This window comes from Gorilla gorilla, chromosome 6, assembly GCF_029281585.2.
Source record: "Gorilla gorilla gorilla isolate KB3781 chromosome 6, NHGRI_mGorGor1-v2.1_pri, whole genome shotgun sequence".
Taxonomy (NCBI): domain Eukaryota; kingdom Metazoa; phylum Chordata; class Mammalia; order Primates; family Hominidae; genus Gorilla; species Gorilla gorilla.
This window is the reverse complement of record NC_073230.2, coordinates 88152615-88175507: the sequence shown is the minus strand read 5'-3', so window position 1 is coordinate 88175507 and position 22893 is coordinate 88152615. Positions and strand designations below refer to the sequence as shown.

Sequence of the window (22893 nt, the reverse complement as noted above, 5' to 3'; positions counted from 1 at the left end):
TTGGGTTACAGAGTGAGACTCCGTCTCAAAAATAAAAAAAGATACCGAAGGCCCCTTCTCCAAAGACCACCTGCTTTATGGTGGTCTTTGGAGAAGGGGCCTTCAGTATTTCCTTAGGCAGTTTCCTTGAGTGATAGAAACAGCTCGGTTTTCCCCGTGGAGACAGCATTCCTGTGTGCACCCTCTCTGGTCCCTTCTGCCCAATTCCCTAGGTCTCTAGGAAGGGATGATGGGATGGGATGGGCATGAGGGTGAGGAAGAAGCATGAAGGCGCTTATCAATAACAGATGTCAACAGGTGGTTTATTGATATCAGGTGATTTATTGATATTGAAACTCCACGCCCCTTTCACCACAGACCACCTGTTGGCCATAAGGCTATGGTGCCAGCGATCTCTCCCACTAACAGAGCTGGCCAGGTCCCAGGGCCTAGCAAACCTCCCAGAGTGGTCTCTAGGTATGGAGGACCCCAGAAAGGGGAAGGGGCTGTGATTGAAGGGATGCTACTCTCTGATTAACCGACAGTATGACCGTCACATTAGGGTCAGCTACACTGCAGGGCTGGGGTGTGTGGATATCTGTGCTGGGGTCTGGGCTCCGTGGAGAGACGTGTAGGGGTAATGAGAAATTGATCAGCAATGAGAGGTGGACTCTGAGCCACCTCCCTGACCCTGAATCATTCAAGCGAGGAGCAGAGGAGCTCTTGACTGGGGGACAGGGGGATGTGAGGATCCCCAGGGCCTCAGAAGTTGTTATCAATGTTCCAGACATCCCCGCTAAGCGCATTGGCTGCCCCTTGCAGCGTCCAGGTGAGCAGGGCTAGCTGACGCCGGAAGCGGCTCTCCTGGAAGCCAGTGGAGGAGGTGGCCCTGGGGGTCCCGGAGCTGTTGGAGCGCAGCAGCCGCAGGTGGTCCAGCAGGGCGCCCAGCGTGTGGTCTCCACGGCCCATGAAGATGTGGCGGAACGGGGAGTCGGCTGGCGACACGTACTGGGAAAGGAAGTAGAACTCCACCTGCACAGAGAGGGGGATCAGGTCAGGGTTGGGGGCTCTGGCTCGGGAGCAAAGGCCCGAATCACCCTTCCCGCCAGCCAGTCTTTTTGTTTTTTTGTTTGTTTTCTTTTTGTGTTTGTTTTTTGTTTGTTTGTTTGTTTTGAGACAGAGTCTCGCTCTGTCTCCCAGGCTGGAGTGCAGTGGCACGATCTCGGCTCACTGCAACCTCCGCCTTCAGCGTTCAAGCGATTCTCCTGCCTCAGCCTCCAGAGTAGCTGGGATTACAGGCACCCGCCACGACGCCCGGCTAATTTTTGTATTTTGAGTACAGACGGGGTTTCTCCATGTTGGCCAGGCTGGTCTCGAACTCCTAACCTGAAGTGATCCGCCGGCCTTGGCCTCCCAAAGTGCTGGGATTACAGGTGTGAGCCACCGCGCTAGGCCTCCCCTTCTATCTCTAGAACCCCTAAGCCTGCATGTAGTTCTCCCGAGTCTTCCTTCCTCACCCATTCAGTGAATGCTCAAAGCCTCAAAGAACAATCTATTGCCCTGCTATTCCTCTTCTTAACACCACACCTCCCCACACCGAGGCATTCTCCACCTCCACCAATGTCCACAGCCCAGAGACAAAGGTCAAGGGGACAGCCCAGTCATCATGAAAAGCCTGGCTTTCCTCCCTCTGACGCAGCTGCTGTTCCGTCTTTCCTGAGACGGCCTTGCTCCTGACCTAATCTCCTCCCTCCTTTCTGCCAGCCTCTCCTAGTTTCCTAGCCTCTCCTAGCCCCATCTCTGGTTTGTTCTGCTTCCACCCGTGGGCAGGTCTCAAAGTTCCACCTCCCTCTTCTCTGTACCTATTAAATTATCATTGCCTGGGCACCGCCCCAGTAAAATCAGAATCTCTAGGGGGTGATCTCAGATGCTCACATCTTTTATTTTTAGAGACAGGGTCTCACTGTCACCCAGGCTGGAGTGCAGTGGTGCAATCACAGCTCACTGCAACCCAAACCCCAGAGGTCAAGTGATCTTCCCGCCTCAGCCTCCTGAGTAGTTGGGAGTGCAGGCATGTGCCACCATACCCAGCTGATTTTCAGATGCTCACATCTTTTTAAGGCCTTCATCATTCACTCACAGAGCTCATCTGTGCCCCTGATGTCAACCAGGACCTCTGTGGGGACAGATGCCAAATCTCCCCACCCAATGACCCACTGGAATCCTGCCCTCCAGCCATCTGGACCTCCCCACTGGGTTTGGGAGCACCTGGACATATCAGTACCGATCTCTTCCCAAACCTGGGCGTTGGGCCCACACTCATGTGGCCCATGGCTTTCTGCAGGTGTCAAGCTGTCACCCTCAAAGGGGAGTGAGCATGGGGTGAGCACAGGCTTTGAAGGTACACTACCTGGCCTCCAATTTCGGCTCTTCCACTTACTAACTATATGATTTCAGGTAAGTTTCTTAGCCTCTCCTAGCCCCAGTTTCTGGATATAATACTAGCAACTTCAGCGCTGGGGGAAGCAAATGAAATAAATCCTCTAGCATGTGGTAACCTTCTACTATGGTAACTGCAGCCAGGCACAGTGGCTCATGCCTGTAATCCCAGCACTTTCAGAGGCTGAGGCGGGTGGATCATCTGAGGTCAGGAGTTTGAGACCAGCCTGGCCAACATGGCAAAACCCTGTCTCTACTACAAATACAAAAAATTTAGCCAGGTATGCTGATGTGTCCCTGTAATCCCAGCTAGTCAGGAGGCTGAGGCACAAGAATAGCCTGAACCCAAGAGGCGGAGGTTGCAGTGAGCCAAGATCGTGCCACTGCCCTCCAGCCTGGGTGACAGAGCAAGACTCTGTCTCAGAAAACAAAACCAAACAAACAAACAAACAGGCCGGGCACAGTGGCTGATGCCTGTAATCCCAGCACTTTGGGAGGCCAAGGTGGGTAGATCACGAGGTCAAGAGATCAAGACCATCCTGGCCAACATGGCGAAACCCCGTCTCTACTAAAAATACAAAAATTAGCTGGGTGTGGTGGCACATGCCTGTTGTCCCAGCTACTCAGAAGGCTGAGGCAGGAGAATAGCTTGAACCCGGGAGGCGGAGGTTGCATCGAGCCGAGATCGTGCCACTGCACTCCAGTCTGGTGACAGAGTGAGACTCCGTCTCAAAACACAAACAAAAACAAATGGCAACTGCTATTTTATTATTCTTCTATTCTAAGACAACTATTATTATTATTCTCCTCCTCTTCCCTCAACATCAAATCTGTCAATTTCTCCTTCTAAACACCTGACATCGGTCCAGTCCCCACCTATGAGCATTTGCTCCCACCTGCCACTCTCAAGACATTTGCAATCTGACCAAAATCACTCCTAAAAACTCCACTTTGTAACTCCTGCCTGTAATCCCAGCACTTTGGGAGGCCAAGGTAGGAGGATTACTTGAGCTCAGGAATTTGAGACCAGCTTGGGCAATGTATGGAAACCCTCATCTCTACAAAAATAAAAATAAAAAATTAGTCGGGTGTGGTGGTGTGCACCTATAGTCCCAGCTACTCAGGAGGCCAAGGTGGGAGGATCACTTGAGCCCAGGAGTTCAATACCAGTCTGGGCAACACAGTGAGACCTCATTTCAAAAAAAACTCCCAGCCGGGCGCAGTAGCTCACACCTGTAATCCTAGCACTTTGGGAGGCTGAGGTGAGCAGATCACTTGATGTCAGGAGTTCAAGACCAGCCTGGCCAACATGATGAAACCCCTTCTCTACCAAAAAAAAAAAAAAAAAAATTAGGCATGGTTGTGCGCGCCTGTAGTCCCAGCTACTCGGGAGGCAGAAGTGGGAGAATCACTTGAACCTGACAGGCAGAGGTTGCAGTGAGCCGGGATCGCGCCACTGCACTCCAGTCTGGGTGACATTAAGACACTGTCTCCAAAAAATAAAGAAAGAAAAATAAATAAAAATAAAAACTCCCCTTTGCTCACATTACCTCTCTGCTCAAAAACCTCTCTAATTTCCTTGATGCTAAGACCCTTAACATCCAAACTTCTAATCCTGGTGTTCGAGGCTCCCCACAGTTGATCGATAACACCACATTTGGTGGCCCCCTCCCCTCTGCCTCTCCATGGGGCCCCTGTTCTGGCTCTGCTGGTCCACACCCCGCTTCCAAGTAAAACCAGGCTGATTTCACTGCCACACCCGAATTCTGGTCTCTCCACCCTGAAATGTCCTCTTTACTTTGCATCAATCCACATCCTGCCTGTTCTTCAAGATCCAAGTCACAGTCTAAAGCCAAGGTCAGCAAACTTTTTCTGTGAAATGCCAGATAGTAAATATTTTAGATTTTGCAGGCCATGCTGCTTTTATTGCAGCTACTTAACATTGCTGCTATTACACAAAAGTAGCCATAGAGAGCGTGAAAACCAATAAGCATGGCTGTTTCAATAAAACTTTATTTACAAAAACAGGGAGCAGAGGCTCACGCCTGTAATCCCAGCACCTTGGGAAGCTGAGGTGGGAGAGTCGCTTGAGCCCAGGATTTTGAGACAAGCCTGGACAATATAGTGAGATCCCATCTCTACAAAAAATTTTACAAATTAGCGGAGTGTGGTAGTGTGTCCTTGCAGCCCCAGCTACTCAGGAGGCTGAGGTGAGGTGAGGTGAGAGGATTGCTTGAGCCCGGGAGGTGGAGGTTGCCATGAGCCCAGATCATGCTACTGCACTCCAGCCTGGGCAACAGAGCGAGACCCTGTCTCAGAAAAAACAAAAACAAAAACAAAAAAACAAGCGGCAGTTTGAATTTGGCCAATGGGCAGTAGTTCACCATCCCCTGGTCTAGAGCCATAAAATTCACTGGGTCTGGCCCAATCCTGTATTGCAGGCTCTGAAGTCCTGAGTCCTTCCCTCTCCATCCCTGAGCCTGAGTCATGCATCTTTTTCTTTTTCTTTTTCTTTTCTTTTTTTTTTTTGAGATGGAGTTTTGCTCTTGTTGCCCAGGCTGGAGTGCAATGGCGTGCACTGCAACCTCCATCTCCCAGGCTCAAGTGATTCTCCTGCCTCAGCATCCTGAGTAGCTGGGATTACAGGCGTGTGCCACCACGCCCAGCTAATTTTGTATTTTTAGTAGAGACGGGGTTTCTCCATGTTGGTCAGGCTGGTCTCGAACTCCTGACCCCAGGTGATCCACCCACCTCAGCCTCCCAAAGTGCTGGGATTACAGGCGTAAGCCACCGCGCCTGGCCTAAGTCGTGCATCTTACACGCAGGTCCCTTTTATCCCTGGTGGGGACAGGGGTATGGCAACTTTGAAAGGTGGGTGTCTTTTTGTCTTCTGGATGCTGACACAGCTGAGGTTAAACCAAGATCTGTGAATGAGAATGAACCATACCCAACCTATTGCCTCACCCCAGGGTCACCCCTGTCCCAGTAGAGGAGGCAAAGGTTAAAGAAGAATGAATGGAGAAAGAGATATAAGAAGGAGAGGAGAAGGCCAGGTTCAGTAGCTCACGCCTGTAACCCCAGCAATTTGGGAGACCGAGGCAGGAGGATCACTTGAGGCCAGGAGTTTGAGACCAGCCTGGGCAACATGGTAAAACCCTGTCTCTACAAAAAATAGAAAAATTAGCCAGGCATCATGGCACGTGCCTGTACTCCCAGCTACTAGGGAGGTTGAGGTGGGAGGATCACTTGAGCCCAGGAGTTGGAGGCTGCAGTGAGCCCAGATGGTGCCACTGCACTCTAGTCTGGGCAAGGGAGAACGAGCAAGAGCAATAGGTTTGTAAATGGCCAAGGGGGACAGGCAGAGGGCACAAGCAGGAAAATGCAAGGAGGAGAGATAACATGAGCCTCCAAGGGGTAGCCATGCTCGCTCTGAAAACCGTGAGTGCGTGTGCACAAGTGGCTCTGTGTACACTGCAGTTCCCAGCTCACCCCACACTCATTGAGGATGATCCTGTTTACTATTTTGCCCTGCAGACCTTTCCCCATGGCCACAGTCCCTACTCACCCATTTCTTGACATCAAAGGGTTGAGGGGTTGAGTTCTTGGAGTAAGAAAATGAAGGAAGTGGAGGAGTTGGAACTGGAGGTGGGGTGTGGGCTGCAAAGGATTCAAAGCTAAGCAGAAGGGATTGGTGAGGGAATAAGCTCTTGTTTAACTTTCACGTGACACCTCCTCCAGGCAGCCTTTCTGGATTTCACCCATTTCATTATCAGAAGGAAAACAGCTCTCTTACTCTGAATATCTTTAGCCTTCTGCACTTCCCAGCCTGTAACCTCGTATTGTGGACCAGTGTGGACATGCTTTTTCTTTCCAGAAGGGTCGAGGAGGCAGTGGGAGCTATAGGAGGGGAGTCAGCGGGGAGGGGTGGGGGAGGGTGGATTGTCCCAGTTCTGCCAGGCATAAACCAGGCGACTGTGGCCAAGAGGCTGGCCCTCCCTGTCCATTTCATCACTTTGATCGCTCGGGTCCTCCAGCCTGACCGATCTATGAGCACTGCGTGTCCAGGACTGGGAAGAGAGCATCCAGAGGACCGGGACTGTGTAGGCGGGGAGAGAGAGGAGCGCGCAGACGGGGCCAGGTCCAGGAGGTGGAGCCCCAGGGGAGGGGCGGGACACTGGGGGCGGGGCGAGGAGGGCGGGGCCTCACCCGCATTATGCGCACGTTGTACATGCGTGTCAGTCGCTCGTCTCTCTCCTCAGAGCTGTAGATCTCCTGCCGCAGCTTTTCCGCCGCCCGGATGTAGTCCCCCCGCGCCGAGTACACCCACTGCAGGGTCAGCCCGCGGGCCTGGGGGGGGAGGCGCGGGCTGGGGCTGGCGGCAGGGGCCAGGACCCCCGCCTAGCATGGGGACAAGGACCCCCGCCTAGCATGGGGAAGGGGGCTGGGACCCCTGGCCTGGCAGGAGGGAGGAGGTAGACGAGGACAGAGTGCTGGAGGCAGGATTAAGGGAGTGGGGAGAAGATCCTGCACCTGCCAGGTTGGGCGATGGCACATGCTGGGGGCTGGGAGACTGGAGGCAGGGGGTTAATGGGCTGGATTGCCAGAGAGGACCTAGACCCCAGGGAATGCAGAGAGAAGGGGCTGGACCCCCTGGCCTGGGCAGTGCCTCCCACTCCCAGAGACCAAGAGCGGGGTGGGCCTCTTGAACCTTGAGGTCCCCAGAGAACTCGTTGAGGTTCCCGATGTGCCTGAGGACGACGTCCCCGTAGCGGCCGAAGTCGAGGGGCAGCAGGCGATCGTGGCTGAGCCGGATGAGGAGCTGCCCTGCGAGCTGGGCCACGGCCTGGGCCACGGCGGGCAGGCGGCCTTGCAGCACCTTATGCAGGTTCTCATAAGTGTCCTCCTTTGTGTGCAGGAACGGGTAGGCCTGGTCGTCCTGCCAGGACAGGGTGGACGCTGGGGCGGAGGCAGACAGGCTGAAGGACTAGCGCTGTGTCTGGGGCAGGGGGAGGACGTCTCACCTCCATAAAGGAGAACTCGACGGCAGGGACTCCCACAAAGGCCGTGAAGGAATAGGCACTGCTGTCCATGGGTAGGGGCCGGATCCTGGGGGCAGGCGGGTTGGAGCGATCTGTGGGTTCAGGCTCCCCCACATCCCTCCCCAGCTCTCCCTACCCCCCCAACTTACACCTCAGCATCCCAGCTGGGATTGGTGACCACCACCTGTTCATAGAGAGTCTGCCCACTGTGGTTGGGAGAATCCACCTGGGGCGGGGGGAAGGGCACTGATCTCAGACTCTGCTCCTCCCCGCAACCTACTCCCCTTCACCCCCTATTCCTGGGGTGCTCTTGCCTGCTTCAGGACACTCTCAATGAGACTTGTCAGAAGGGGGCTGGTCTTGGCATGAAACTTGTCATCCCCTGGAAAAAGGGGAGGGGAGGGATGCCAGGCTCAGGGCTTAGCCCCAGAGGCAAGGGTGGACCCCAGGGGGCCAGGTGGTGGCACTGCCCCAGCTCACCCAGCACTGCGTTGTCCAGGCTCACGTACACTACGGCTTTGAGGTGCAGCACGCTGAGGTAGCCCTGTGGGTGGGTGACCAGTGTGGAGTGGGAACCCCCTGCCCCCACCTCTCCCCAATGCCTAACGACCTGCCCGGGACCCCGTATCACCTCTAGCCACTCCGTGGAGCCCACACTTCCAAAGTCACCGCCGTCCCAGCTGATGAAGAGGAGACTCCTGCGGGGCCGGAAGCCTGGGGGCAGAGGGGAAGGAGGACAGGCTTAGCAGGGGCCAAGCAAAGACCCTCCCCTTGTCTTCTTCTGTCCTGGTCCCCCAGGGTCTCTGTTTCTCTGTCTCTCTGTCTGAGACAGGGTCTCACTCTCTCGCTCAGGCTGGAGTGCAGTGGTGCAATCACGGCTCAATGTAGCCTTGACCTCTCAGGTTCAAGTCATCCTCTTGCCTCAGCCTCCCAAGTAGCTGGGATTACAGGCATGCACCACTAAGTCCAGCCAATTTTTAAAAAACTTTTGTAGAGATGCAGTCTCCCTATGTTGCCCAGGCTGGTTTGGAATTCCTGGTCTCCAGCGATTCTCCTGTGTTGGCCTCCCAAAATGCTGGGATTACAGGCATGAGCCATCACGTCCAGCCCAACATGCTTAATCTTGACACAGACCCATGGACTATGATTATCATTCATGTCACTTTTTTTCTTTTCTTTTCTTTAATTTTCTTTTCTTTTCTTTCTTTTTTTTAGATGGAGGCTCATTCTGTTGCCCAGGCTGGAGTGCAGTGGTGCGATCTCGGCTTACTGCAAACTCCGCCTCCCAGGTTCAAGCGATTCTCCTGCCTCAGCCTCCCTAGTAGCTGGGATTACAGGCGCCCTCCACCACGCCTGGCTAATTTTTGTATTTTTAGTAGAGGGTTTCACCATGTTGGCTAGGCTGGTCTCGAACTCCTGACCTCAGGTGATCCGTCTGCCTCGGCCTCCCAAAGTGCTGGGACTACAGGCGTGAGCTACCGCACCCGGCCTCACTTTCATTTTTAGGTGACGAAATAGAGGTGAAGTGACTGGCCCAGGGCCACTCAGGTACAATGTGGATGCCGAGGTCCAAGTGACCACTGGCCAGTCTGTGTCCCTCACTGCCTCTCTGCCCTATCCTCCTCGGGCCACAGGCCCACCGCTGCCTAGCCCAGGCCCAGGCCCTGGCCCTGACCTTACCGTTGCTCACCATGGAGGAAAAGGTCCGCACCAGCTCCAGGAGTATAGCCGTCCCCACAGCGGATTTAGCTGCTCCTGGGCCCCACGCATCCCTCTGGGCCCCGATGACAACGTAGTGATCTGGGGAGGGGATGTTTGGGACCCACTTCTGACACTGCACCCTGCACCCTGGGGGCATCCTCCATCTGCCTGTGTCTCTCAGCCCATCACAATTCCGGCAACCCTAGCCCTGCAGTCCCTCCAGTCCCTAAAGAGGGCGCCCCTCCCCACTTGGCCCTTCCTGAATGGTGTGCTCCTTCAGCTGGGTGCCTGCGGTCATTCTGGACTTACAAGGTTTCTGTCACCCAGGCTGGAGTGTGCAGTGGTGTGATCATAGCTCACTGCAGCTTCAAACTCCCTGGCTCAAGCCATCCTCCTGCCTGAGCCTCCCAAGTAGCTGGGACCACAGATGTGTGCCACCATGCTCGGCTAATTTCTTTTACTTATTTATTTATTTATTTATTTATTTTATTTTTTGGAGTCTCGCTCTGTTGCCCAGGCTGGAGTGCAGTGGCACGATCTTGGCTCACGGCAAGCTCCACCTCCCGGGTTCACGCCATTCTCCTGCCTCAGCCTCCTGAGTAGCTGGGACTACAGGGGCCTGCCACCATGCCCAGCTAATTTTTTTGTATTTTTAGTAGAGACAGGGTTTCACCATGTTAGCCAGGATGGTCTCGATCTCCTGACCTCATGATCCGCCCACCTCGGCCTCCCAAAGTGCTGGGATTACAGGAGTGAGCCACCGTACCCGGCCAATTTCTTTTATTTTTAAATTTTTTGTGAAGTCTTGGCTTTGTTGCCCCATCTGTCGATTACCTATTTTAATTCTCCACTGCCATCCACATCTAGCTATGCTTGAAAGGGCCATCTATGCTTCTATCTAATCTGATCTGATCTTTCTTTCATGCTTGAGTCTTCCTTCCTTCCTTTCTTTCTCTCTCTCTCTCTCTTTCTTTCTTTTTTTCTTTCTCTTTCTCTCTCTTTCTTTCTTTCCCTTTTTTTTCTTTTTCTTGAGACAAAGTCTGGCTCTGTTGCCCAGGCTGGAGTGCAATGGCACAATCTTGGCTCACAGCAGCCTCCACCTCCTGGGTTCAAGTGATTCTCCTGTCCGAGCCTCCGGAATAGCTGGAATTACAGATGCATGCCACCAGGCCCAGCTAATGTTTGTATTTTTAGTAGAGACGGGGTTTCACCATGTTAGCCAAGCTGGTCTCAAACTCCTGACCTCAAGTGATCCACCTGCCTGGGCCTCCCAAAGTGTTGGGATTACAGGCGTGAGCCACCACACCCGGCCCATGCTTGAGTTTCTATTACAACATCATCCAACTTAGGCTTACTCACTTCCAGTGTTGGGGAGCTCACTACTGGGCAACAACCCCCATTCCATCACTAGACAGGCTGGAAGGTGAGGTCTCTTCACTGCTGCCACCATCAGACCAAGTTCAGCCTCAACTTGCCAGCTTCCCTCCTCTGGGCACCACTCCTGTCCCCTCTTGGGGCCTCCTGCACCAGCCCCCTATCTTGCCAGGATGTATGGGCAGAAATTCCCCCAGCCCACCACCAGCTGTGAGTGATACTGGACACACAGCATACCTGGCTCTGAGCGGCCTTCGATGCAGCCGAAGATGTTGTTGATGGGGGTGGAGGTCCTGTGATTGTTGACCACTAGCCGCAGTCGTGGCCCGGGGCCCAGGTGATAAGGGGAGCCTAGGAGGCTCCCCTGCCATTCCTGGGGGGCCACAGGGCCTTTGAGCTTCCTGGAGAGGAGGAAGGCAGAAAGGGGGAAGTTGTAGAGAGACCCAGAAGAGTCCAAATCACTCTTTTCCTTCTTTCTTTCCCTCCCACCCTTTCTGGCTCCAGATCGCTGCCTCTGGACGCTGCCTGGGTAGGGCAGTGCAGTCAGGGCTGCCTTGGATGGTTCTCAGCTGAGGTAGGTGTGCAATCCAGTGGGAACTTTAGTTGCCAGAGAGTAGACCCTGGAGAAAGGCTGTGTCCATCCAGAAGAGTCACTTTTTTTTTTTTTTTTTTTTAAGAGTCAGGGTCCTGGCCAGGCATGGTGGCTCACACCTGTAATCCCAGCATTTTGGGAGGCCGAGATGGGAGGATCACTAGGTCAGGAGTTCGAGACCAGTCTGGCCAACATGGTGAAACCCGCTACTAAAAATACAAAAATTAGCCGGGCGTGGTGGGGGGGCACCTGTAATCCTAGATACTCGGGAGTCTGAGGCAGAAGAATCACTTGAACCCGGGAGGTGGAGGTTGCAGTGAGCCAAGATTGCACCACTGCACTCCAGCCTGGAAGACAGAGCAAGACTCCATCTCAAAAAAAAAAAAAGGTCAGGGTCTCTCTGTCTCCCAGGCTGGAGTGCAGTGGTGTAGTTATGGCTCACTGCAGGCTTAAACAAGAGTCACCTTTTTCTAGTTCACCCACAATCACCCTGTGGCCTCGCTGCAGCCTCCCTCTCTCTGCTTCCTCCTCTCCTGGTCCCCAACACTCCCCTCACCTCAGCAGGCGGGAGGCAATGTCTGCACTGATGGGCTGGGCTGGGATGCTGGGAAGGCCTGATGATGCAACTGGAGGGAACTGGGTTTGATTGAAGGAAGGGAAGCCAGGTGTGTAGGGGTCTCCAGTTCCCAGGTGCACCTGCAGGGAAAGGGGTGCCCACGCAAAGCTGCGAGCTGGGCTTCCAGGAAAAACGAAAAACATGCCAGCCCCATTCTGAGCAAGAAGGTGTGGCCTCGGGACCTGGGAACAGCACGGCCAGCCTCCCCAGACTCACATGTCCATACACTGCCTGCTGGCTGGACAGGCTCGGCTTGGGTGGGTCCTGGGAGAAGTCCGCTGGCTCTGGGTATATGAGCACTCCTTGAGCCCCGAAGTCCTGAGCATTGGTCACCTGGGGAGGAAGGTGACTAGAGGACTCCTCCCAGAAAAAAACCCGATTCATAAGGGCAGGAGAAACCAGGAAATGGCAAGGCCTTTGCTTGCAACTGTCCATCCCACGGAGAGGATGTGGGGGCACTACCTGGCCTGTGTCTTCCCAACCTCAGCAGCTCCTAGGCAGCCCTCAAACCCCACCGGGCTCCAGGGTACCCCATGTTTCTGTTCCCTTCCCCATCTGATTTCCCCCAACCCCCAATTTGTTCCCAGCCAACATTTTCTTTTTTCCTTCTGATTCAATTCCCAGACCAGCCAACATTTTCCTTCCTTCCTTCCTCCCTCCCTCCCTCCCTCCCTTCTCTGTTTCTCTCTTTTTTTTTTCTTTTTGAGACAGAGTCTCTTTCTCTTGCCCAGGCTGGAGTGCAGTGGTGCGATCATAGCTCACTGCAGCCCGGCACTCCTGGGCTCCAGCGATCCTCCCACCCGAGCCTCCGGAGTAGCTGGGACCACATGCATGTGCCACCAGCCCAGCTGACTAAAAAAAGAAAAAGAACCTTTTTTTTTTTTTTTTTTTTTTTTTTTTTAGTAGAGAGGGGGTTCTCACTGTGTTGCCTTGAATTCCTGGCCTCAAGCGATCCTCCTGTCTTGGCCTCCTAAAGTGCTGGGATTGCAGGTGAGAACCATCGTGCCCAGCTTATATTTTCTTACCATCCATCCACATGGTTCTTTCCTGTCTCCCTCTCACAGCACCCTGAACGATTCTCACTGGCAGTCCGACCCTCCAGTTCCCGGGCTCAAGCCCTCCCTCTGTCCAGGGACACTTACCTTCTGGGCGAAGCTGATCACCCCTACGCGCACCAGCAGCAGGCGGCCCACTGGGTCCACGCCCCTGGCCCGCAGGTCCTGCAGGTCTTCGGGCCGCCCGTAGTGGGCGTACACCAGCTCTCCCTGGGGACACGAGGACGGTGAGGCGCGCTCCCCGCGTCCCTCCTTCGAGACCCAGGAAAGGGCTCGTGCCGCGCCCCATCCTAGGAGCGGGCAGGGGGTGCTCACCGTGACGTTGCCGATGGCGCTGTAGGGGCAGTAGACGTCAGGGTCCTCCAGCGGCAGCTGCTCTCCGACCTTCCCGGCCTCATCGACCCAGTGCAGGGTGTTGGGGTGAGCCCTGGGGAGTGGGGCTGGTGAGCGCCCCGAGCCGCGTTCCCCTCCCCGCGCGCCCCCCGCCCGCGCGCGCACTCACGGGTCCGGGAATTGCAGCCCCACGTAGTGCGTGTCGGTCCACACGTGGTCCAGCTTCTGGCGGGAGAGCGCCGCGCGAATGTCCTGAGTCAGAGCGGCCATCCCGGCCGAGCCTGCCACCCGTTCCCGAAGGCTGGTTTGCCTAAGCGGGGAGAGGTGGGGACTTTTCTGGGCGCCCGGAGGAGAGGGAGGGAAGAGGGAAGGATGCCAGAGACGTGGGGTCGCCAGGGGCAGGGGCGGCGAGGGGTTCCTGAGTTTAGGAAAAGAGTGCTCCCCGCGGACGCTTTTTTTTTTTTTTTTTGAGACGGAGTCTCGCTCTGTCGCCCAGGCTGGAGTGCAGTGGACCAATCTCGGCTCTCTGCAACCTCCGCCTTCCTGGTTCAAGCCATTTTCCTGCCTCGGCCTCCCTCGTATCAGGGATTACAGGCACGTGCCATCACGCCCGGCTAATTTTTGTATTTTTAGTAGAGATGGGTTTCACCATGTTGACCAGGTTGGTCTCAAACTCCTGATCTCAGGTGATCTGCCCGCCTCGGCCTCCCAAAGTGCTGGCATTACAGGCGCGAGCCGCAGTGCAGGGCCCTCAGCGGACCCATTTTCTCCCATCACCACCAGGGCGGCGCCCGGAGACTCTCAGGACCTCCCTCTGCTTAAAACCTGACTTCCCATAGCTGGGGGTCCTGCCCATCATCCTGTAGGTTCTTCCCGGCTCAAGCCAAACTCTCTCCCCCAACCTCGTTCCTCCCGACGTCAACACACACACACACACACACACACACACACACACACACACGCGCGGCACCCAAACACTTTCCTTCGAAAGAGCTAACTGGGCAGGCAGCAGACCCTCCTCATCTCCCCCATCCTCCACGTGGGCCTCATGGAGACACTTTACACCAAGGTACTCAGGGGAATCACCGGTTCCTAGGCTCAAGCCATCCTCCCGCCTCAGCCTCCTGAGCAGCTGGGACTACAGGTGTACGCCACCAACCGCTGATTTTTAAAAATTTTTTGTAGACGAGAAGTCTCGCTGTGTTTCCCAAGCTGGTCTTGAACTCCTGGCCTCAAGCGATCCTCCCAAAGTGCTGGGACTACAGGCATGAACCATGACGACCCGCCCCATATGTGTATTTAAAGGTACACATCAAAAGCGTGAGATAAGGTGCTTATGGGGAGGGGAGTGGGGAGGATCACTCAGGGATGAGGCAGGAAAATTCAATTCAAAACAGTTAAAGTAGCCAGTAAGGCCCTTTATGGCCTGAGCTACATCCACCTCACCGGCCACATGGACCGTCTTTCCCTTCCTCCAAGAGGCCACCATCTTCACATTTCAGACCCTTCGCAAGTGGTGAATCTCAGCCTGAATGTTTTTCCACAGTCTCTTTGCCTGGCAAATTACTCATCTTGGCAGTTTAGACTCGTCAGTTCCTCAAGGAAGCCTTCCCTGAACTGCAATCTAAATCAGGATCCTGGTTATAGTCTTTCTTTACACACTTTTCTTTTCTTTTTTCTTTCTTTCTTTTTTTTTTTTTTTTTTTTTTTTTGAGACGGAGTCTTGCTCTGTCGCCCAGGCTGGTGTGTAGTCTAGTCGTGCAATCTCAGCTCACTGCAACCTCTGCCTCCTGGGTACAAGTGATTCTCCTGCCTCAGCCTCCTGAGTAGCTAGGACCACAGGCGCCCACCACCACACTCAGCTAGTTTTGTATTTTTTTTAGTAGAGACAGGGTTTCGGCATGTCGGCCAGGCTGGTCTCAAACTCCTGGCCTCAGGCAATCAGCCCACCTTCACCTCCCAAAATGCTGGGATTACAGGTATGAGCCATGGCGCCCGGCCCCTTTTCTTTTCTTTTTTTGGAGATAGGGTCTCACTCTGTCACCCAGCCTGGAGTGCAGCGGCATGACCATAGCTCATTGCAACCTTCAGCTCCTAAGCTCAAGCCATCCTCCTGCCTCGGCCTCCTGAATAGCTGGGACTCTAGGCATGCACCACCATACTGGGCTAATTTTTTATTTTTCTTTTTTTAAAAAATTATTATTATTATGATTATTATTTTTGACATGGAGTTTCACTCTTGTTGCCCAAGCTGGAATGCAATGGCGCAATCTTGGCTCACTGCAACCTCCACCTCCCAGGTTCAAACAATTCTCCTGCCTCAGCCTCCCAAGTAGCTGGGATTATAGGTGCCCGCCAACATGCCCAGCTAATTTTTTTTGTATTTTTAGTAGAGCCTAAAAAGGGTGAAACAGTGTTTCACCATGTTGGCCAGGCTGGTCTCGAACTCCTGTCCTCAGGAGATCCACCTGCCTTGGCCTCCCAAAGTGCTGGGATTACAGGCGTGAGCCACCGCGCCTGGTCAAATTATTACTATTTTTTTAAGAGACAGGATCTCTCTATGTTGCCCAGGCTGGTCTCAAACTGGGCTCAAGAGATCCTCCCACCTCAGCCTCCCAAAGTGCTGGGCTCACAGGTGTAAGCCACCACACTGAGCCTCACATCCTTTGCTTTTCTTTCAAAGCAATGATTCCAGTCATAATTATGTAGTCGTGAATGATTGTTAGTTTAGTATTGGTTTTCTCCAGTGGATTGTAAGCACCATGAGAACAAAGTTAGACTGTTTTAGTCTCTATCTCACCACCACCTGCTTAGCTTAGTACCTGCCACATAGTAGATGCCCCAAAATACTTGTTGGATAAATGAATTAATTACTTCATCATTGTCACCTCCAGTCCAGGCACTCCACTTCCCTGGTCACACCCTGCATCTTTTTTTTTGTTTGTTTTTGAGATGGAGTCTCGCTCTGTCGCACAGGCTGGAGTGCATTGGTGCGATCTCAGCTCACTGCAACCTCCGCCTCCCAGGTTCAAGTGATTCTCCTGCCTCAGCCTCCCGAGTAGCTGGGATTACAGGCATGCACCATCACACCCAGTTAATTTTTGTATTTTTAGTAGAGACAGGATTTCACCATGTTGGCCAGGCTGGTCTCAAACTCCTGACCTCAGATAATCCACCTGCCTTGACCTCCCCAAGTGCTGGGATTACAGGCGTGAGCCACTGTGCCCGGCCCGTATCCTGCATCTTGTCATTACCTGCACTCCATCTCTGGAATACTTATCCATTGAGGATCTACTGAACATCTAGTAAGTGCCAGGCACTGTGGTAGGTGCTGGAGACTCTGAGATAGACAGGACATATTGTATCAGGAAGTTTTCAAGGATCCAGAATCCTACTCTCTGAGTAGACCCTGTCAGGTTCCAACTCCCCCAGTTATCCTCGCTGTACCTGCTCTTCAACCCCATTGAACATGACAAATGTCCTATAGCTCCACATCTATCATCTCCCCCCACTTTCTCTTCCCTCTCCATCCCACCCAGAGCCATGTTTCACTCTTGTTGCCCAGGCTGGAGTGCAATGGCTCGATCTCGGCTCACTGCAACATCCTTGCTCTCTCCCCAAAACTGCTACTTTTGCCTCAGTGCCACACCCCGCTTCTAGACCTGTCAAACTATCTACCTGCTCAGCCTGTACCCAGACGACCAAATACTGCTCAAAAAAATAAAAGTAGCCCTGAACAGGCTGGGCACCATGGCTTACGCCTGTAATCCAAGAAGTTTGGGAGGCCAAGGTAGGAGGATTGCTTGAGCCCAGGAGTTCGAAACCAGCCTGGCCAATGTGATGAAACCCTGTCCCTAAAAAAATACATAAATTGCCGGGCGCAGTGGCTCACACCTGTAATCCCAGCACTTTGGGAGGCCGAGGTGGGTGGATCTCCTGAGGTCAGGAGTTCGAGACCAGACTGACCAACATGGAGAAACCCCATCTCCACTAAAAATACAAAATTAGCTGGGTGTGGTGGCGCATGACTGTAATCCCAGCTACTCGGGGGGCTGAGGCAGGAGAATCGCTTGAACCCGGGAGGCGGAGTTTGCAGTGAGCCGAGATCGTGCCATTGCTCTCCAGCCTGGGCAACAAGAGTGAAACTCTGTCTCACACAAAAAAGAAAAAAACAAAAAACAAACAAACAAAAAACCCATAAATTAGCTGGGCGTGGTGGCTTACGCCTGTAGTCCCAGCTACTTGGGAAGCTGAGGCACAAAAATCACCTGAAGCCGGGAGGCGGAGGTTACAGTGAGCTAAGATCATGCCACTGTACTCCAGCTTGGGCAACAGAGTGAGAATCGGTTGCAAATATATAAAAATAAATAAATCCTGTCCCTAAATAATAATAATAATTTTGAAAAAAGAAAAATGAAAAATTAGCTGGGTGTGGTGGCTCCTCCCTGTAGACCCAGCTACTCAGGAGGCTGAGATGGGAGAATCACCTGAGCTTGGGAAATCGAGGCTGCAGTGAGCCCAGATTGCACCACTGCATTCTAGCCTAGGTGACAGAGCAAGGCCCTGTCTCAAAAAAAAAATTAATGTAATGTAATTTTTTTTTTTTTTTGAGATGGAGTTTCACTCTTGTTGCCCAGGCTGGAGTGCGATGGCGCGACGTTGACTCACCGCAACCTCCGCCTCCTGGGTTTAAGCGATTCTCCTGCTTAAGCCTCCCGAGTAGCTGGGATTACAGGCATGCGCCACTACGCCGGGCTAATTTTGTATTTGTTTTGTTTTGTTTTGTTTTTTTGAGACAGAGTCTTGCTCTGTCGCCCAGGCTGGAGTGCAGTGGCGCGATCTCGGCTCACTGCAAGCTCCGCCTCCCGGGTTCATGCCATTCTCCTGCCTTAGCCTCCCAAGTAGCTGGGACTATAGGTGCCCGCCACCACGCCCAGCTAATTTTTTGTGTTTTTAGTAGAGACGGGGTTTCACCATGTTAGCCAGGATAGTCTCGATCTCCTGACCTCATGATCTGCCCACCTCAGCCTCCCAAAGTGCTGGGATTACAGGTGTGAGCCACCATGCCTGGCCTGTGATTTAATTTAAAAGCCCTGAGCAGGCTGGGTGCGGTACCTCATTCCTATAATCCCAGCATTTTGGGAGGCTGAGGTGGGAGGATTGTTTGAGACCATCCTGGGCAACATAGGGAGACCTCGTTTCTACTAAAAAAAATTACAAATTAGGCTGGGCATGGTGGCTCATGCCTGTAATCCCTGCACTTTGGGAGGCCGAGGTGGGTGGATCATCTGAGGTCAGGAGTTTGAGACCAGTCTGCCCAACATGGTGAAACCCCGTCTCTACTAAAAATACAAAAAATTGGTTGGGTGTGGTGGCAGGCACCTGTGATCCCAGCTACTCCGGAGGCTAAGGCAGGAGAATTGCTTGAACCTGGGAGGCGGAGGTTGCCATGAGCCGAGATCGCACCACTGCACTCCAGCCTGGGCAACAGTGAAACTCTGTCTCAAAAAAAGTAAAAAAAAAAAAAAAAAATAGCCGGGCAGAGTGGCACACATCTGTAGTCCTAGCTACTTGGAAGGCTAAGGTGGGAGGATCACTTGGGTCCAGGAGTTGGAGGCTGCAGTGAGCTATCATCTCGGCACTGTCTGGGTGACAGTGAGGCCCTATCTCAAAAAAAAATAAAGCCCTGAACATTGTTGATTCCACAGACTCAAGGTCTTTCAGCAGGTGAACCCAGCAACATATCAAAAGAGTCATCATACACCTTGATCAAGGTTAGCGTTGAGCTCAGGAAGATAAGGAAATCTATTAACACAAATTACTATATAAACATTAAAGAAGAGGCTGGGTGCTGTGGCTCATGCCTGTAATCCCAGCGCTTTGGGAAGCCGAAGCGCTTTGGCAGATCACTTGAGCTTACGAGTTGGAGACCAACCTGGGCAACATGGCAAAACCCTGTCTCTACTAAAAAATACAAAAATTAATCAAGCGTGATGGCACGCACCTGTAATCCCAGCTACTCAGGAGGCTGAGGCATGAGAATCGCGTGAACCTGGGAGGCAGAGGCTGCAGTGAGCCAAGATTGCACCACTGCACTCCAGCCTGGGTGATAAGAGGGAGACTCCGTCTCAAAAAATCAATCAATCAATAAAAGTCTCAGTGAGCTAGGAGTGAAAGGAAACTTCCTTAATTCAATTTTAAAAAGCTGTCTGGAGCACAGCAAAGTTCATTGTTAATGGCAAAGTATTATAAAAGCATTGCTATTAAAGTCAGGAAATAGGCAAGGATACCTACTGCCACTGTTACCTTAAATTCATGTCCTCTCAAATGCAATGAGAAATGAAAAAAAAAAAAAAACGTAGAAGGTATAAGCATTGGAAAAGAGAATCTCCATCTCCTATTATCTGTAGCTTAGCTGATTACCTACTTAGAAAACCCAGGCGAATCCACTGAAAAATTACTCCCGTCCCAAAAGAGGGCCATGGGTGGACCTAGCTTCTGGATCTGCACGCACAAATGCATTTGCTTACTTGTTTTTCTTTTTTTTCTTTTCTTTTCTTTTCTTTTTTTTTTTTTTTTTTCTGAGATGGAGTCTCGCTCTGTTGCCCAGGCTGAAGTGCAGTGGCGTGATCTTGGCTCAATGCATGCTCCACCTCCTGGGTTCAAGGCATTCTCCTGCCTCAGCCTCCCGAATAGCTGGGACTGGAGGCACCCGCCACCATGCCCGGCTAATATTTTGTGCTTTTAGTACAGACGGGGTTTCACCGTGTTAGCCAAGATGGTCTCGATATCCTGACCTAGTGATCTGCCCGCCTCCGCCTCCCAAAGCACTGGGATTACAGGCCTGAGCCATCGCGCCCTGCCGTTATTTTGTTTTTGAAACAGGGTCTTGCTGTGTCTCCCAGGCTGGAGTGCAGTGGCACAATCTTGGCTCACTGCAACCTCCGCCTCCCCGGCTCAGGCAATCTTCCCCCGTCAAGCTCCCAAGTAACTGGGACTACAGGCACTCGCCATCATCCCCAGCTAATTTTTGTATTTTCTTTAGTAGAGACGGGGTTTCGTCGTATTGCCCAGGCTTGCTTGCTTGGTTTTCTGATTCCCTAGAATGCGGCTTCTCAGAACCCCTCAGCACTCCCTGCTCCAAATCTAGGCACCTGGGTGAGGCATTCAAGGCTTTTCTGGGTCTGTCCAGTCTGATACTGGATGCTGCACCCCTCTGATCTCAGACAGTCAGCTCCCTCACCTCCCAAATATGCCACCCTCAGAGCCTCAGTCCCCTGGAACCTCAGCTCCGAATGCCTGCCATCCTTCCCAGGACAGCTGAACAGGGGGGCCAGGAAGGCAGATGGGAGGACTCAGGAGGGGGACCCAGACACCAGAGGCCTGGGCCAGGAGGCAGGGAGGCCCAGTCTGAGCGGATGAGGGGAGGGACACTCGAGAACAGGATGGGGCAGAGCCATCCCTACCTGATGGTGTCCTCCAGGCGCCCCTCCCCCAGGAACTGCAGGAACATGGCCTGGAGGTCGCTCCAGTAGAGTGTGCCCTGGTGGAAATCCAGGTCAGGCTCATAGTTGACATCCTCACTGACCACCAACACAGAGTCTCCGCACGCCTGGCAGGACCCTCGGAAGGCGACGTAGCCCAGTAGGAAGGCTGGTGGGTGGCAAGATGGGGATTCTCTTTGTGCCCACCTCTGGACCCCAGAAATCTCCCCCAGCCCAAGCCCTTCACTTCTGGGGAGGGGGACGGCTCTCACCCCCAGTGAAGATCAGCAGGGCCGTCAGGACCAGGTAGGGGGCAGCCCTCCGTCCTGCTGCCGCCCAGGGAATGAGGTTTGGCTGCCTGGGTCTAGAGCCCAGGGGCTCAGGGCCCCTCAGCTCCATGGGGCAGAAGTGGGCCAATGTCTCCGCCCCCTCCTCCCCGTCTTCCTCTTCCTCCTCCAGGTGCCCTTTCCGGGGGCCTTCCACACGCTGGTAGACGGTCTGAGAGGATCTTGGGGACAGTTGTTGCTGTGCAGGCGAGGTGGGCATGAGATTGGGGCAAGAGGCCTGGGAGGTGGGGAGGCATCTGGCAATAATGAGGTCAGTGACTTGGGGGTGTCAAATGAGCATGGTGGTGGGGGCGTGGGGGAGGGGCAGGGGTGGGAAGAAGCGAGGTCAGGACACGGTCCAGGAGGGGCCAGCCTCAGGGGCTTGGGAGGGGGCTGAGGGACTTAGAGAGAAAGCCTAAGGGGTCTTCCCAATCCCACTAGTCTTACCGCTCTCTGGAATAGACCCCAAAGCCGCTCCATGCTTGTGTCCCCTCCTGAAGCCTGCAGGCTGTCCCCCAGCGATAAACCGATAAACCGTTTGTGGGAGCCCTAGGAGGGCCCCTTATCAGTCCTGGCAGGCAGCCTGAACCAAGGCTGCTCCTCACCACCCCCAAGGGTGGGGGCACAGTCCTGGCCTCAGTCCAGCCTTCCAGACGTGGCCCCCGGGTCCAGGCCAGAGCACAAGGGGCTGTGCTCTCCCCTGCCAATCTCTCCACAGCCCCACGCCTGCCTCCTCCCTGCAAAACAATCAATTTTTTGACCTTGGGGCGGACTTTGGCCTCCTAGTTCCCATCAGGGGTGGGGGAAGGGGGCTGATAGTGGGGGAGGGCAGAGACATGGGTGCCCCCTCCCCTCTCCTGCTTTTACCCCTCCCTGGATCCTGGGGACCCCTTCCTAAGCCCCGCCATGCCCAGGTGGAAGATTTACCCCTAAGACATCTGCCCCTTCCTCATCTGGATTTCAGAGTCCCCCAGTGCCCGGGTCCTGTGACATATCAGCTGTCCTCCCTGTCCTGACACTTGCCCCAGTGGCATTCTAAGCTGGAGGCACCACAGTGGTGTGACTTGGGGGTCTGGTCTGGTGGTGTGCATGTGTGTCTCTTTTGAAAGGTCGTTCTCAGACTCCCGCTGGCTGCTGGAGAAGGAGGGGCACAGGTGGGAGCACATGGTCAGATGAGACCAGCGAGAGCTCCCAGATGGGGGTCCTGGGGTCAGGGATATGTGGGTCAGTGGGGAGGAGTGATCAGAGTCCCCGCCAAGGTGTGGGCAGAGCTGGGTGACCCTGGACAAGTCATGGTCCTCCCTGGGCACCGGCCCCTGTTTGGTCACCGAAGGACTTGGATCACATGGGTTTCTACCTCTTTGGGTTCTGAGGCTGATGAAAGGCCAGTTAGCCTCACCCCAGAAACATGTCACAGGCATAAACTGCTAAACAGGCAGGGGGCGCAGGTCCCCAAACCCTTCCGAGGGCCCCAAGACAAGTAGCTCTGAAGAGGAGGGCTCAGGGTCCCACCAAGTTTCCCTTTCGGGTCTCCCCTGGGAAACATCAGCTCCTACTCAGGTCCAGAGAAGTTCCGAGCTGCTGGGATGCACCAGCGCCCTAGTCCCCGCCCCATGTCTGTCACCACCAAGAGCCCCAGGAAGGAAGGCATAGCGCATCTCACCTGAGCGCAGGTCCTGGGGTGCTCAGGCCTGCTGCTCCCGAGACCTGAGGCCTATGCTGAGGCCCCGCCCACCAGGCCCCACCTCCTGTTCCGCCCATCCAGGCTTCACCTCCTGCTCCACCCACCTCCTGCTACACTCACCCCAGGCCGCGTCCCTCCACTGCACCCTGCAGCCCCTCCCACCTCCCACCACAACTGTTAGCCCCCAGCAACTCCCCCCACCCCCGGTCCTCGTCATGTGGCCCTCCCTGGGTCACAACCCCTAGGAAACCTGAGGAATCCATGGCCCCTG

At 54.0% G+C, this 22893-nt stretch overlaps 1 protein-coding gene across 5 annotated transcripts; it reads right to left on the bottom strand.

Moving 5' to 3' along the window:
* Positions 1–301: 301 nt before the first annotated feature.
* On the bottom strand, positions 302–22670 carry TFR2 (transferrin receptor 2). Of its 5 annotated transcripts, XM_055393002.2 has the most exons (20): positions 22602–22668; positions 21386–21675; positions 20885–21137; positions 20595–20781; positions 13298–13438; positions 13111–13222; positions 12883–13005; positions 11957–12073; positions 11681–11820; positions 10770–10933; positions 9138–9257; positions 8089–8171; positions 7938–8001; positions 7772–7839; positions 7607–7683; positions 7440–7524; positions 7127–7354; positions 6625–6765; positions 3026–3123; positions 302–1011 (listed from the first exon to the last, which is right to left on the bottom strand). In XM_055393002.2, the coding sequence occupies exons 2-20, from the start codon at positions 21416–21418 to the stop codon at positions 819–821; spliced, it is 2427 nt and encodes an 808-aa protein (XP_055248977.1). In that variant the 5' UTR covers positions 21419–21675; positions 22602–22668; the 3' UTR covers positions 302–818. The 5 variants fall into 5 exon arrangements, with proteins under 5 accessions (XP_055248977.1, XP_055248979.1, XP_055248978.1 ...); XM_055393004.2 differs by lacking the exon at positions 3026–3123 and having other exon boundaries at positions 22602–22654; XM_055393003.2 differs by lacking the exon at positions 22602–22668 and having other exon boundaries at positions 21386–21691.
* Positions 22671–22893: the final 223 nt, after the last annotated feature.

Coding starts and splice junctions, on each gene's coding strand:
- TFR2 (XM_055393002.2), bottom strand. CDS start 21,418: ATGGAGCGGCTTTGGGGTCTATTCCAGAGAGCG. Junction 20,782..20,884: donor CCTGCTGATCTTCACTGGGG/GTGAGAGCCGTC, acceptor GCCACCCACCAG/CCTTCCTACTGGGCTACGTC. Junction 13,006..13,110: donor GCGCCATCGGCAACGTCACG/GTGAGCACCCCC, acceptor TCGTGTCCCCAG/GGAGAGCTGGTGTACGCCCA.